This window comes from Pseudorasbora parva, chromosome 1 (genome assembly GCF_024679245.1).
Source record: "Pseudorasbora parva isolate DD20220531a chromosome 1, ASM2467924v1, whole genome shotgun sequence".
In the NCBI taxonomy this organism is placed as follows: Eukaryota; Metazoa; Chordata; class Actinopteri; order Cypriniformes; family Gobionidae; genus Pseudorasbora; species Pseudorasbora parva.
Genome location: NC_090172.1, coordinates 44,484,018 through 44,498,035, shown reverse-complemented (window position 1 = coordinate 44,498,035; position 14,018 = coordinate 44,484,018). Strand labels below are relative to the sequence as shown.

Genomic DNA, 14,018 nt, shown 5'->3' with positions numbered 1-14,018 from the left:
TCGACCCATGTGGGATTTAAATTTACAACCAGCTATCACTTTGCACTGATGTACATATTGATTCTTGCCAATTTCAAGACAGTGGTACAGTACTAATGATCTGAAAATCTGACCAAAAAGTTGAATGTGACAGACTGACCATGTAGTGGCCACTGCAGCTCCTGTTCCTCAAGGGGTGTGGCGGCAGGCAGTAGTCTATTGAGGCGGTCTAGCGGGGGAAGCAGGTCTAAGAGGTAGCTGAGCAGTGGCCGTGCCACCCAAACAGGCAACAACAGCAAGGATGTCACAATCTGACACAGCATACTGCCCGCTGCAGACATGTAGATCACATCTACCAAATCCAAACACAGGCAAAATTAGCAGAGCAATTTGCATAAGGTTAAGAATGCGTTTAGCAAACACGTGTATATAGATGTACCTCGTAGCTTCTCACGCACACTGCCGTTTCCAGAGCTTTCTCTCAGAAGAGTTGCAGAGCGATTATAGATATCGGTGGCATGAGGCAATAATAACTGCAGATGTTTATGGAGGAGCGCAACACTACTGGAGCCCTGAAAAACACAGATTCACATAAAGTAGGAAATCTATTTCTAATTCTAATCTCTCTCCCTCTAATTTATGTTTGTTCATGATATGTATTTAGTTTTGCAAATACCTCTGTAACACAGTTGATATGGCAATAGGCCAGTAGTTGTTTCTGTAAAGAGCAGAGCAGTTCATGGAGGTGAGCTGGTTGGCTGCTATCAGATGAAGATGTTCCCTGCAAGATTTTATCACTGTTCTTCTCCAGTTCTCCAAATGCCTGGTCCTGTGAGGTTAACACACACACAGGAAAACAGAATGTTGTTAAAGATCGTAGGAAAGAGCAGTTGGACCCCAATTTAGAAGATGATCATCATTGAAAATCAAAGTTTGCATTTACAATGCAAGTATAATACAGATACGATATTGTACAGCCATTTAATATATTTTCTTATATTCACTTGTATAAAATCTGTAGAGATCTGTAGAAATCTTTTATAAAAAAAAGTGTTTAACTGTAAGGCTGGAAAAACTAGCAGATGCTGAAAAGTCTAACTGAGGAACAAGGACTCTGAAAAAACAAAAGAAATTAACATCTGAACTGTCCCTCACGCACCACTGGAGACGCAGGTCTCACCTCAGTATCAGCTAATCTACATCTTTCCCTGTTGACCCCCTCTCCCCAAATTCCTACCATCTCTCATGCTGAGATCGCTGAAAATACACTCAAAATCTCTCCATTACAATGTCAATCCACAAGATACAGTATTATATGTGTTTGATATCGTTTGAAATGTCTCAGTGCGAATGGTACAAAGATCTCATCCCCACAGAAGTTAACCAAAAGATAATCAATGTTTTAAGAGTTTAAAGATATCTTTCCTTGGTGTATAGTGGGCGTAGCTTTCAGCCATTTGGCCTCTCTTCCATACAAGTCTATAGGACTTGATTAATGCAAATTCCCATTGTGAACATACGTTTCCATTTGAAAGAGTTTTTTCAGCATTTGGTCTGAGTATTTAAAGGAATGTTGCAAAAAAACATTCCTTAAAACAGGTCAGCCCGTAATGTTGGATGTCTCGAGATAGCCAGCATTATGTAATTTTCAGAAGTCAGGTATATATTTCATTCTTTACTTCAGAGTATTTAATGTAATATGGATTATCTTTGAATGGATTATGTAATTGGCTTTATACATGTACCTAACTGTTAATAAATTGTTACACTTTGATTGATTCTTTGACTTGCTCTGGAATTATTCAGGTTGGGTATAATTTCAACAAAGGGTTAAACGGAATAATTAAATGTGTAGTTAAACTATTAAATATAAATGACCAAATAACCAATTGGCATTCTAACCTAAATTCAAAATTATGATTAAATGGAGTCAGATAATGAGGAATTGGAATAAAATCCCTTTGCCCCGATGAAAATTCTGAACGCGCAGCGACCTTCACCCCGCCGATCGTTAGCCTTCATTGGGACGATTTGGGCGGCCTTACACATTCTTAACCAGACAATATGCACTAGGCTGACAAGAGTACTAGTTGAATCTCACCAAATATAATGAACAATTTTGCATGTCCTTTCTACTGAAATATCTTAAGGGGTTGACATTCACCACAGCACAATTATTAATCTCCCTACAGCCACCACCCCCTTCCTAATATGAGTATAAGTATACAAATATAATATATATACTGCAAAAGAAATGGCAAGAAAATATGCAGTTCTGTTGAGTTGTTTTTGTAGGATGCATGCAAAAACAGGCTAATGTATTGAGGAATCAATGACTTGCAGCATGATCTGGTTAATTTCCTAAATCATTGAAAAGACTTAAAAATAGTTCCTGATTTGAATTAGTCTGGTCGGTGAATCCTTTACTCTATGAACTCACTGAATAAACATTGTTACTTTCTGAACTGCATTATTTATTTCAGTGATGCCTGTCTCAAAATAAAGAGTAGTAAAAGTTTGTTAAAGTCACAAGTTATTAACTGACACATTTTTCCTATAACAACATAGATACACATTTGAAATATTTTGTAATTAAGGATTATAAAAATTAAACATTTAAAGCTGCTGTCTGTAACTTTTTGTATTTAAGATTTACAGAAATTATATAATGAGAATGTACAACACAAATCCATTTCCCAAACCGTGTTTTTGTCTTATCCTCAATCATTATGGTACACTTATAATTTGTGTTTTTATTGCGACTATTTCAGGCCAGTCTTGTATGAACCGCTGCAGAGGAGCACAGACTCGCCATAGACATAAACAGAGAGAAGTAGCTTCGGCTGCAATGTTCTTCCGAAAGACACATGCAGTTCTGTTTATTAACCGCAAGAGCACAAAAAGATACAGATTGCAGCTTTAATAAAAATGTGTAAATCAAGATCAGAGCCAAATTATATCTGCCAAGGACTGACCGTATAAAATCCCAGGTTCCTGAGTAATGTTTTCATGAGGATCTCTGCCAAGTGTGTGTCAGGATGCGTATCAGAGTGAGCGCCCGGCACAGAGTCAGAGGGTGGAGCAGGAGGCTCAGAGGAATCTGGAGGACAGCTGTACCCCAGCAGAGATGCCACATGGGTGTGATCCTGCAGACTAGTGAGGATTATGTCCAGCTGCATCCTCTTAGACAGAAACAGCATATTCATATGAGCATGATCAACAGATGCTTCTTTAAGATAAGCAAATTAACTGCATTTTCTTTTCATACAAGCACACACATGTACCTGTCCTTTGGAGAGGCTCTCCCAGCGGTCCGGTCCTTGAGGAAGGAGCGAATGCAACAGCTCCATTCTTTCTCTGAGAGGAGGCAGCAGCATTGTGGCCCCCACGGAGAGAGTCTCAATGACAGCCTACAAAAAACCTTATTTTCACTGATCAGATAAAACACAGGCTACGCTAAACAATTACAGCAACAAATATGTTGCAAAACACATTTCTACACAAACCTCCTGGATTTCATCAGGAACTGACGCATCCATTAGTCTGAAAAGCAGATTGCGGAGTGGTCGCGCTTGCCGTCCCAAAATACTGGTGGCCACGCCCCCTGCCAGCGCTAGAGCCAAGTGATTGGATAAGAGCCGTAGACATAGTTTCAAGAAGTTATGATGCTCCCTGTTGGCCCCAAAAAAGTATAATTTACTCCCTCCATGGTGCAAGGTAACACACACTCCACATTTAATACTCCAGGATGGGTTAGAAAAATCAATTGAAACTTGATCTCAACTAAATTATATTAGCAGCAATAATCTTTCATTGATATTAATGCACTTAAAAAACACAGCAGGCTCCACTTGTCTATAGTGGTGGCAGAATACACACTTGGAAGATGGGAAAGGCAGCGGTGGGATCTCGTTGTTGATGCCGTCACAGTATCGTTCCAGAAACGAGCGGAGATGAGAGAAAGTGCTTTCTTCCAGGTCCACACAGTACGGCCTGTGCCAGGCCACCACCTGTCTGTATACATACACACAAGATTATTATCTAAATTGATAAATAAACTAAGACCTATATGGCACAAACCCATTTGAAATATATTGTATATTCACAAGGTACAGCAAATGTGTTACTTTTTTAACAGATTATGTTCAATGAGTTTGCTAACCTGTCTCTCGGAAGGGCAGTCCATGCCAGGCTGTGGGAAGTGCCAGCAGAGATCTGCTGAATGGCCACTCCATCTAAACCAATTACCTTCTTAGGTTTGGTGATGGGGCCGGTGGAATTCCCTTGACCACACTGACCCATGGAGTTATTCCCCCAGGCATACACTTCATTATCTGTATCAAAACCATCAACAAGAAAAAAAAATTAAAGATTACATGACCATTTTCCCTAATACACGTGAACTGCACATGTTCTAAGTACATAGCGTCAAATTGTCTGTGACATCATGCATGAGGCCCCCTCGCTTCACCTTATCTGAGTCAGCACATACCCTCCAGCTACTAATCTGACCCCCCTCTCCCTTCCACCACTATCTCGAACCACAGTTCACACAACCCAGGACAGCCTCAAAAAGAAGATTCAAAAAGAAGAAGACCAACAGCACTTAAATCACCAGCCAGTAATTACTGAGTTTACAATACACTGAAAATAAAAATATGAACATATTTATCTAATGATTATTTACTGTCATTCAAACCTCATTTCTTCATTCATTTATATACGTACTTTTTTTGTGTTTGTTTTCTTTTAAAGGTTTTTTTTTCCAAAAATGAAAATTTTATGTTTATCTGCTGACCACCAGGGCATCCAGGATGTAGGTGTGTTTGTTTCTTCAGTAGATAAGGAGATAAACATCACATTTTCATTTTTGAGTGAACTATCCCTTTAATGTTGTGCATGCTCTCTTCATGGATGCATCAAGATTTTACAAGTAAAAATGATTGTCCTGTCTGCTAAAGATGTGGTTTAGTCCAATCCTAAAATGAGGCTTAGGTGTCATCATACATTTTTTATATTTTTTATAATATAAAGTACATCAAAACAAATAAGATCATTTATGTTGTAGTGCACTTTCACAACCTGCTGAAAACTACTAAACATTTATTCAATATATAAAAATAAATAAGACCAAAATAAATCAGGTCAAATATGTTGCAACATTTTTGTTGACCAAAGGCTCTCATCTTGGCTCAAGCTGAACTAAACATACCACAGCCTGGCCGGGAGTGAGTTTAGGGAGGGGGCAAAAACTAAGCACATCGCTGTTATGACAAAGGGTGCATTAGATTTATAACAATAATTTATAGACAAAACAAGCAAATTATGTGTTACAAGTACAATTGTGTTATCGATTATCTTTAAGAATATATATAATTAGAGGAAGTAAAACTTTGCTTTATTGCTGTCCTTAGTTGTTGCCAACCATTTCTGAAAGCGGTAATTTTCGAGCTAGTGAGAGTTACATTTTGGCTTCCTCATTTCACTCGAAAATGACCACTCATTTCTCATGAAGCCTGCTCCGTCACATACATAAAAAAAAAAATGTAACTAACAGTCAAACTGGAACCAGAGTACTACCAAAGACTTGGTGTTACACATCCTAAAAGCCTCTTTTCGATCAGATTTAAGAGCTTGTCTTAAAGGAACACTCCACCGTTTTTAGAAATAGGGCTTATTCAACTTCTTTCCTACATTTAGATATGTGGGCAAATTCATTTTTGTCTCAGTGCATACATTGTTTTAGTTTGGCGGGGTAACCGCTAGCTTAGCTTATCATAATGAATGGAATCCTATGTTACCAGCTAGCATGTCCCTCCCATGTAAAAGTGATCCAAAAAACCCCCCCACCTAATTACTTCTTGTGGCCTGCGTATTCACAATGAGTACATATAGTGATGCAGATTAGGACTAGGCGATTTCCTAAGCAGATATCGACTTTAGACTATATTATGGGGAAGCACAAGCGAAGCAACGCTATTTGGGCTCTCATCCTCACGTCCATTGAAGTGTGTTGCGTGATATCTCTGCTCCCAAATAGTGGTGCTTCACCTGTGCTTATGGCCTTAAAATCAGGAGATTCTAATTTCAGACTTTATATCCCTACGGGAACCCTGATTGAAAATAAAAGTCAATTAATCGTCCAGCCTTATATGGGGAAATATCTCATTCTCTTTAGTAATGTTGTAGCATCAACATCAACTACTTCAGCATACTGGATAGAGACATTTTAATTCAATGGGTTTGGAGTAATCCCTTACCATGTGATAAAGCAAGGCAGTGGCTGTCTCCTATGGAGATGTCTACTACTCTGGTTGTGGCAAGTTCCTCGATTAGCTTCGGCCTTAGAGCTGTTGCCTCCGAAGAACCACAGCCAAGACATGCACCACAGCCCCAAGCATACACCTGCACAAAACATGCATATAATACATTACAAATGGTTTCTTTATAATTAATATTCACTGCATGTCAATGCAGTCAACATGAACTCAAACTGGCTATTAAAACACAATAATTTGTAGTAATGCGTCATACCTGACCAGTAGAGGTGAGAGCCAGAGAGGACTGACTTCCAGCACATACTTTGCGTATAAACATTCCTTGGAGCGCCTCTACCACCTTGGGTTTATACACACGATTGGTGTCACCATGACCCAGTTTCCCTGCAGATAAATAACCGCAAATTTCACAGAGTACAATAATTATATGGTGACAAATAAAAGAAGATAACTTGAGCATTCTATGGTCTTAAACTTCTCGTTGGCAGACAGAACAAGTGGCCCAGGTTAACTCAACTCACCATTGTCTCCGCCCCCAAAGGACCAGACTGTACGTCCATCTTTAGACAGAGCAATGGTGTGGGAGCTTCCACAGGACACTTCACCCACATTACTGATGTCTTTAACTAGCGTGGGAATGTTCCTACTGTTACTGTCACCATGACCTACAAGTGTAGACAATTGTAATCAATAATACACAAATATACCATGTAATTTATTTCGCTGCATTTATTTGACCAAAATACAGTAAAAACTTAATTTAAAAAAAGTGTCACAATTCAAAATTAGGTTAAAATGTAACTCCTTCCTGTGATGGCAAAGCTGAATGTTCAGTAGCCATTACTGCAGTCTTTAGTGTCACATGATCCTTCAAAAATCAATCTAATATGCTGATTTGATGTTAATTTTTTAAAAAAAAAGTACATTCTGTGGAAACTGTTTTTTCCATACATACTATGTACAATAAATATAATAATTATATACCTAATCTACCAAAATCACCCTCTCCCCACGTGTAGAGTTCTCCATCCTCACTGACTGCAGCACTGTGTCTATAGCCTGCTGAAACGCAAACCACCACCTACAAACAAACAAACACACACACACACACATCATTTAAACACACAGGTCCATTCTAAGAGCAGAAATAGCTTAAGTGATGCATAACTGCATGAATTCAGTACCTTTCCTTGTAGAGGGCCCTGTATTAGTTTGGGGTATTTCTGGGTAGAGCTATTTCCATGACCCAGTTTGCCATAGTCTCCATCACCCCAGCTGAACACCTCTCCCTCACTGGTGAAGGCTAACGTGTGGCCGTCTGAGCCTTTGGATGACGATACTTTCTTAATGGCACGGTGAGGTTCAAAGGTCAGCTTTTTAAGAGTGGACTGGTTGTTTGAGTCTCCCAGTCCCAGGCGGCCATAGCTGCCCTTCCCACATGCTCGGACTGAACCATCAGAGGAGATGACGAATGTGCAGTACTGGCCAGCTTCAATCTGAAAGATAGGAGATGTGGTCATCAAATATCCATGTGGGCATGAAGGTCGATACAATATGAATAGTTTATGTGAAGATGCTTTCTACCGTTTGTGCATCACTGAAGCTGGGAGCTAGTTTTGGCTGAAGGATTTTCTCTTGAGTGCCCTCTACAAGTTGGTGGCTGCTGTTGCTGCCCCACACATAGACCTCACAGGTCTCAGATACCATGGCCGCCTCACCCGCCTGGATGCTGTCTGGACTCGCACAAGTTCTTGAGTAGTCCGAAGCCATGCGACACACCTATAACATCAGGAAACCGATTTGAAACAAATCAAGAGTGACAAACCATTGGACAATTCAGCCTACGGGATGATTTTAGAAAAAAAATGAATAAATAATGCTAAGAACTGGCATGATATTATAAATTCTGAATATTCTATTTTTAGATACAGCAGGACAGAGCTGTTGTGCAGTATGTTATAGACTGCAGCAGAAACAAGTATGTGAGAACAAATCACTTACAGCAAAAATGATATCATTGACAGGTATAATGTATGAATTCATTTGTTGTGTTTAACTGACAAGTAGATGTATAATGAAAATGATGGCAATGTTTGGTTTCAAATGGACTATTAGAACTAATGTTGACCCGCCAAGAGCAGTGAGTCAAATCTTCTTTCTTTTTTTAATCAATTTTGTTATTTGAATCATATCTCTTAATAACTACTTTTGATATGTCATTACAACCAGTACAAATACTCATTCATATCCATGTTCTTTTTCTTTAATTTCATTGTGTTTCTGGTACATTGTTAAACACTTAGTTAGGTCAGTGAGCATGTTGTCTATGCTCTCTTTATGGATGCACCAAGAATTAACAAGTAAAAATTATTGTCCTGCCTGCTAAAGATGAAGTTTAGTTTAATCCTAAAATTAGTTTGGGTATCATAAAAAAACAAGAGTATATAAAAAAAGTCAGATTCAGCTGCAACACAAGTGTCAAACTGATCCCATTGATCATTTCATGGCTACATTTATTTACATTTTTTCCATGTATTGTTATGGTAGAACATTATGCATTGGCAGCAGCTGCTACCTTTTGAGCGTTTGAAAATTTACAGAAAACAACAAAGACTCTTTTTATCTTGATTAATTACATCACTAAACATTACAACCATTTCTCTCTTTTCTAGGACATAAACAATTGCTCAGTTAGACTCTTGAGAACTTGAAAAAAACTGAATGTGTAAAGTCCTTATAAAAGACATCCTACATTTCCAAAAGAATAATAGTGATAGCGTTCAAATTGTTTTGTTTTCTTAAGCCTATAATAGCTACTGTATACATATTTAATATGCAACTCTCAATGCCTTTAAATTATTAACTTAAAAGTAACAACTGTATTATTAATAATAATATTTCAAGGTGAACACTGAAGAAACTTAGGTTAACTTGATCATCCATATATAATCTTTTAGAACAAAATTCAAATGTTAGTATCAAATATGATGTTTATTTGTGCGTCTCACAATCATTAATGTATTGGATACATTTAATATTTTGCTTAGTTTGGACTGCAGAACAAAACTTTTTTCTCCTTGATATGAGCTCCATATTGTAAAAACTGCTGTATCAAATATGATGCTCAATAAAATAAAATAACATATGCAGTAGATGTTTTGATTTTTTAAAAACATTTTGTCTAAAGGTTCAATAAACTGCTCCATTACAAAATATGTGATTTTTCTGTTATTTCGTGTCAGGATTTACAGGATTAAAAGACTATTTCAGAACACCAACAATGCAATAATAACAATTTCATTGAGTGATTCATGTAGAACTACACATCTCAAATGGCATGGCCTCTACTTGTCTATACTACAAATATACATACATATAAGTATGCGTTTGTTACCTCCTCAAACAAACAGAGTGCAGCCTCATATAAGGAACAGAGTCCATCAGGCGTGCGGGTCGGTTCTCTCCACTGGCTTCGATCAGCAGATGAACCCTACAACACCAAAAATCCAGTCATTTCACAATATCCAAGACTATGAAAAACACTTGGTTAGACAGTTTTTAGAGAAGACGTACCAGTGAACGTCTCATCTGCATCAGAATGTTCATGAAGCAGTCATATCCCATCAGCCCCTCCTGGCTCTGCTCCAGGCTGCTGACACCAGCCGATGCAGCCAGGGCCATCTCAACCCACTCCAGCAGGTAGCGCAGCGACCCTCGTTGCGCAGCCAAGCCCAGCAGCAGCTCACATGCCAGCCTCCTCCCCACTACGTCAGCCCCGGAGTTCCGCATGGTCACTCCTTTCAGAAACGTGGTGACTTGGGCCAGGCAGTCCAAACCCATTGGTGGAATCTTGCTCTCATTTGCCAAAGAGAGCGGTGGAAGAGAGCCCACCACTTCAATGGCTGTGGTGATGACATCATTGCAGAGGTTGATCCCTGGACCAGCCGGAGGAAGCGTCCAGCTTTGCCTGAGCAAAGCAAACAGCAAGCTAAGACCCGTTCGCACGCCCATCTCAATGAGGGCATCTGTACTAGAGCGCGGCCTCTCGTTAACTGCTTGTAAGTCCGCAGAACCTAGAGTATTTTCAGTCGCGTGCTGTTGCTGTTTAACCTTGCCCTTGTCATGGTATTTGTTAGAAAGTGCATAAAAAACCCGCTGCAGGACCAGCAGGCGTTTACGTAGGGCAGTGGCGAAGGGCGAGTCTGAGCACACTGTCTTGGCCAGAGCCAGCTGACTGGCCAGCAGCGCGTCAAGATAATGCTCCTGTTCATCGCTGGACAGACACTCTCGCTCAAAGTCCGGCAGCTGAGGGCCCTTTAAACATAGCACCTGTTGAGGGAGAAGAACCACCTCCTTATTGGCCAGCAGCTTGCCATACAGCAAAGTGACGCCTTCACGGGTGGAGATGGACTCGCTGTCCTCAGCGATCCAGGAGCTGTTGAGATGCTCCAACCATTTTAGTTTTACTGGTGGTATCATCACAGCCATGGCGCCACCTTACACCCTCACCGTCACATCTGAGAGATAGAGATAAATTGACTCAATTATTGTGTTATAAAAACCTTAAAAATTAAGTGAGCTTTAGATGATGGCAGAATACATTATCTAAAAGAAAAAATAGGGGGAAATGAGCAAGCACAACAACAAAATTTACTTTGATATTATATTTGATTACATAACATTGACAGCTAAAAGGGGCAAGGAAGCATTTCATCGATAATCAAAAGTAAACAGTAAAGACATTTATCCTTTCAAATAAATGCTTTTCTTTTGAACTTTCTATTCACCAAAGAATCCTGAAAAAATGGTTCGACAAAAATATTATTATTTTTATCTTTGTTGAGCACCAAATCACCACATTGGAATGGTTTTGATGGATCATGTGACACTTATTTTAAATTGTAAAAGCATTTTCACCATATTACTGTTTTATTCTATTTTTATCAAACAAATGTAGTCTCGGTGAGGACAAGATGTTTTTTAAAAACAAAAGCAGAAATATAATGCAAATCTAATGTTTAAATTAGTGTATTGACCGATACAGATATTACAAACATATCTAATAAACCCAATCTCTAATATTGGTTGAAATCCCTAAATGAATCCATTTAAACCTTAACTGTTACACACACACATTACCAGGGAAACCAGTAACTGAAATAAAACCAGTGCATTTCATTTAATTTGATAAATAATTCAAGATAAATCTACAAGTCTACATCTCCACATTCTTGTATGACCATAAACAAAATGTATTGCAAAAGTGATTATGAAATATGCATTCGTCCTAAAAACCAGTTTGATTCGGAAAAAATGGACTTAGAACTAGAAAGTTCATCAAGTGTAGATGACACATACTTGTCAGCTTTCCAATGTTCCTAACTATGCCTGGAATCCTTCCAGCAAAAATGTACTCAGCATGAACACATGTAAATGTAGGTCTTGAGTCACCCCATTGATTATTAACTTATTTATCTAGTCAGAAAACTTTCATAAGATGGCTGGTATTAGACTTTTATGGGTCTGATATTCATTTTCTTAAACTATTGTCTGTTGAAAACCTACCCAAAAGTATGACACTAATGAAACTTATCTCTAATGCATGCATGGTTTACACAATATAAATTACATCATTCCAGCTTTTAGCTCCTTAAACTTGTTCAAATACTTTCAAAATCCTATCATAACAGCTAATAAATCCAGCAATGCTAAATTACGAGGTTGCCAGCAGCATCTAAAAAAATCGTTAGTCAGGAGTCAGAAAGTATATGGCTGCCCATTCTCTGTGCTATAAATTCACAAAATTTTGATTATTCTCCTCTACATGGGAAAATATAAGGAATCTGGGTGTATATTTAAATCGGATCTATCCTTTTGATAATCAGAATGGCACAATAGTCTTGCAAGTTCTTACAGCTAATTATAAAACAAACTGGACCTTACAGGTTGTCAGCTAACGCATTAGTAACGTTAGAGCAGCAAAGGAGGTTCATCTGCTCGAAACATAATATCTTGCTAATAAGCCCTTTTATTGTCTGTGAAAATTAGGGTGAGATTTCCACCAAGCTTTTTGCATTGAGATTAACGGTGATGATGTTGACAATATTGTGGTTTGCTTATTAATTCAGCTGGCTAACTCACCACATAGCTTGACTTGCATAGCCATTGTTACGTAAAATGCATTATCCAGGAACTGTCTACTTAAATCATTACATGAGACCTGCAGCATATTTTTTATATGTATTCCAAAGGAGCCTATTACCATGCTAACGTCTTTAAGTGAAATATAACAAGCGTTAGCTTGTTAGCATGAAAATAGCTAACAGACCAGTAGACGCCAACAAGCTAAGCTAATCCACTACACTGAAATGTTTCCCTAACATCGCAATTTAAATTGTGTGCCTAGATTTAATTATCACATTGATAGAGCCTCAAGTAAAATAACCGACTGTCTTGTGAATGTAGGGCTGTATAGCACAGGTAGCCCGTCGCATTAGCTCGACTGCAGAGGTGCTTGTCTGTGGTTGCCAGGCTGTGATCAACTCCCTCCGCCACTTACTTTACATGAGTCAGCTCAGCTGCTGCTATTTCACATTAAAATCATGCACCCCCCAAAAAACATCTGCCCAATGTTCAACGCATGCATTTGAAACAAATGCTGCTACAAAGACAGAAAGGCAAATTCAGAAGATCAAACACCATGTCACGTTTGAAATGGTTTGAACCTGTCGCATGTTGTGGTAATAAAGAACTGAAAAGGTGAGGCTGGAGCTTACCATAAACTGCCAAAGGCCTATTCAGTGAATGCACGAAAGTGGCTTTCATGGTGATTAACGATCCCTCGGCAACTGCATGTGACAGTGCATGATAGAAAAGACTCGTAATCGCTGGGTTGAGGATCTGGTAAGGCTGAATATTTGAGAGTTGGGAGTGAGCTGAGCAGTGCTCAATCCCTCCCGACTGAATAAGCAGCAGGCTCAGTGTTCAGTCCCTCCCTATCATTCATTACCCGCCGCTGCACAAAACAGCGCTTACAGCCCTGAGCGACTATGCATAATATGCAACCATACCTGCAACCATACCTGAATATATACATAATATGCTCGCTGTCCGTTTTTTCAAATGATTTGAGAAAATCATTTCTCACACAAAGCGCAAAATTCCCTAGTGTACAGTTAAGTATTATTTTATTTATTAATATTTTGAATTACATTTTATTTTTAGTTTATATTTTTTGTATGCCTTAATTTTTTTAAATAGTATTTCTATTTAGCTTTTTTATTTCATTTATTTTAATGTCAAGTTTTAGTTTTATTAAAGGAACACTCCACTTTTGCAAATAGGCTTATTTTCCAAGTCCCTTAGAGTTAAGTTTTACCGTTTTTGAATTCATAATAAATATCTTCTGAATCACTCACACGTCTCCATGGTTACAAGGCAAGCTCTCTGGGCAAGCAAGTTGTCACGTTGGTTATGTTGGCGAAGTTTGCCTATTTTCAGCCGCTGCATAATATCATTACGCCGCTGCACCCATGATGGCCGGAAAGTTCTGTGATTCTTACGCAGAAATGGGAAAATAGTTCCTAGTCGGTCTAAAAAAAATCGCAACCTTTAATTTTCCGTTGGTCTTAGTACACGATGTATGTCATTTTTCGTGGGACAACAAATTAATAAAACAAAAATGGTTCACAAGAAGGTTGACTCAATCTTCTGTACACGTAGGCTACAGATAAACATTCTACAGAACTGAGTGAAGTCTAG

General features: G+C 38.7%; 1 protein-coding gene across 8 annotated transcripts in view; it reads right to left on the bottom strand.

Annotated features, from left to right (window-relative positions):
- herc1 (HECT and RLD domain containing E3 ubiquitin protein ligase family member 1) overlaps positions 1-13,694 on the bottom strand; it is a 58,226-nt gene extending 44,532 nt beyond the window's left edge. For 7 of the 8 annotated variants that reach the window (XM_067442411.1, XM_067442456.1, XM_067442434.1 and 4 more), the window contains exons 1-17: positions 13,034-13,229; positions 9,831-10,774; positions 9,652-9,747; positions 7,842-8,036; positions 7,442-7,753; positions 7,242-7,338; positions 6,779-6,922; positions 6,514-6,641; positions 6,240-6,384; positions 4,142-4,313; positions 3,859-3,993; positions 3,486-3,651; positions 3,264-3,389; positions 2,955-3,161; positions 656-808; positions 419-551; positions 140-331 (exon numbers count right to left, since the gene is read on the bottom strand). In XM_067442411.1, the coding sequence (XP_067298512.1) occupies positions 140-331; positions 419-551; positions 656-808; positions 2,955-3,161; positions 3,264-3,389; positions 3,486-3,651; positions 3,859-3,993; positions 4,142-4,313; positions 6,240-6,384; positions 6,514-6,641; positions 6,779-6,922; positions 7,242-7,338; positions 7,442-7,753; positions 7,842-8,036; positions 9,652-9,747; positions 9,831-10,745 (3,316 nt within the window). In that variant the 5' untranslated portion in view covers positions 10,746-10,774; positions 13,034-13,229. Of the gene's footprint in view, positions 1-139; positions 332-418; positions 552-655; positions 809-2,954; positions 3,162-3,263; positions 3,390-3,485; positions 3,652-3,858; positions 3,994-4,141; positions 4,314-6,239; positions 6,385-6,513; positions 6,642-6,778; positions 6,923-7,241; positions 7,339-7,441; positions 7,754-7,841; positions 8,037-9,651; positions 9,748-9,830; positions 10,775-13,033; positions 13,230-13,675 lie in introns of those variants that run through there. The other variant, XM_067442419.1, reaches the window with a different exon arrangement.
- Between the last annotated feature and the right edge of the window lie 324 nt (positions 13,695-14,018).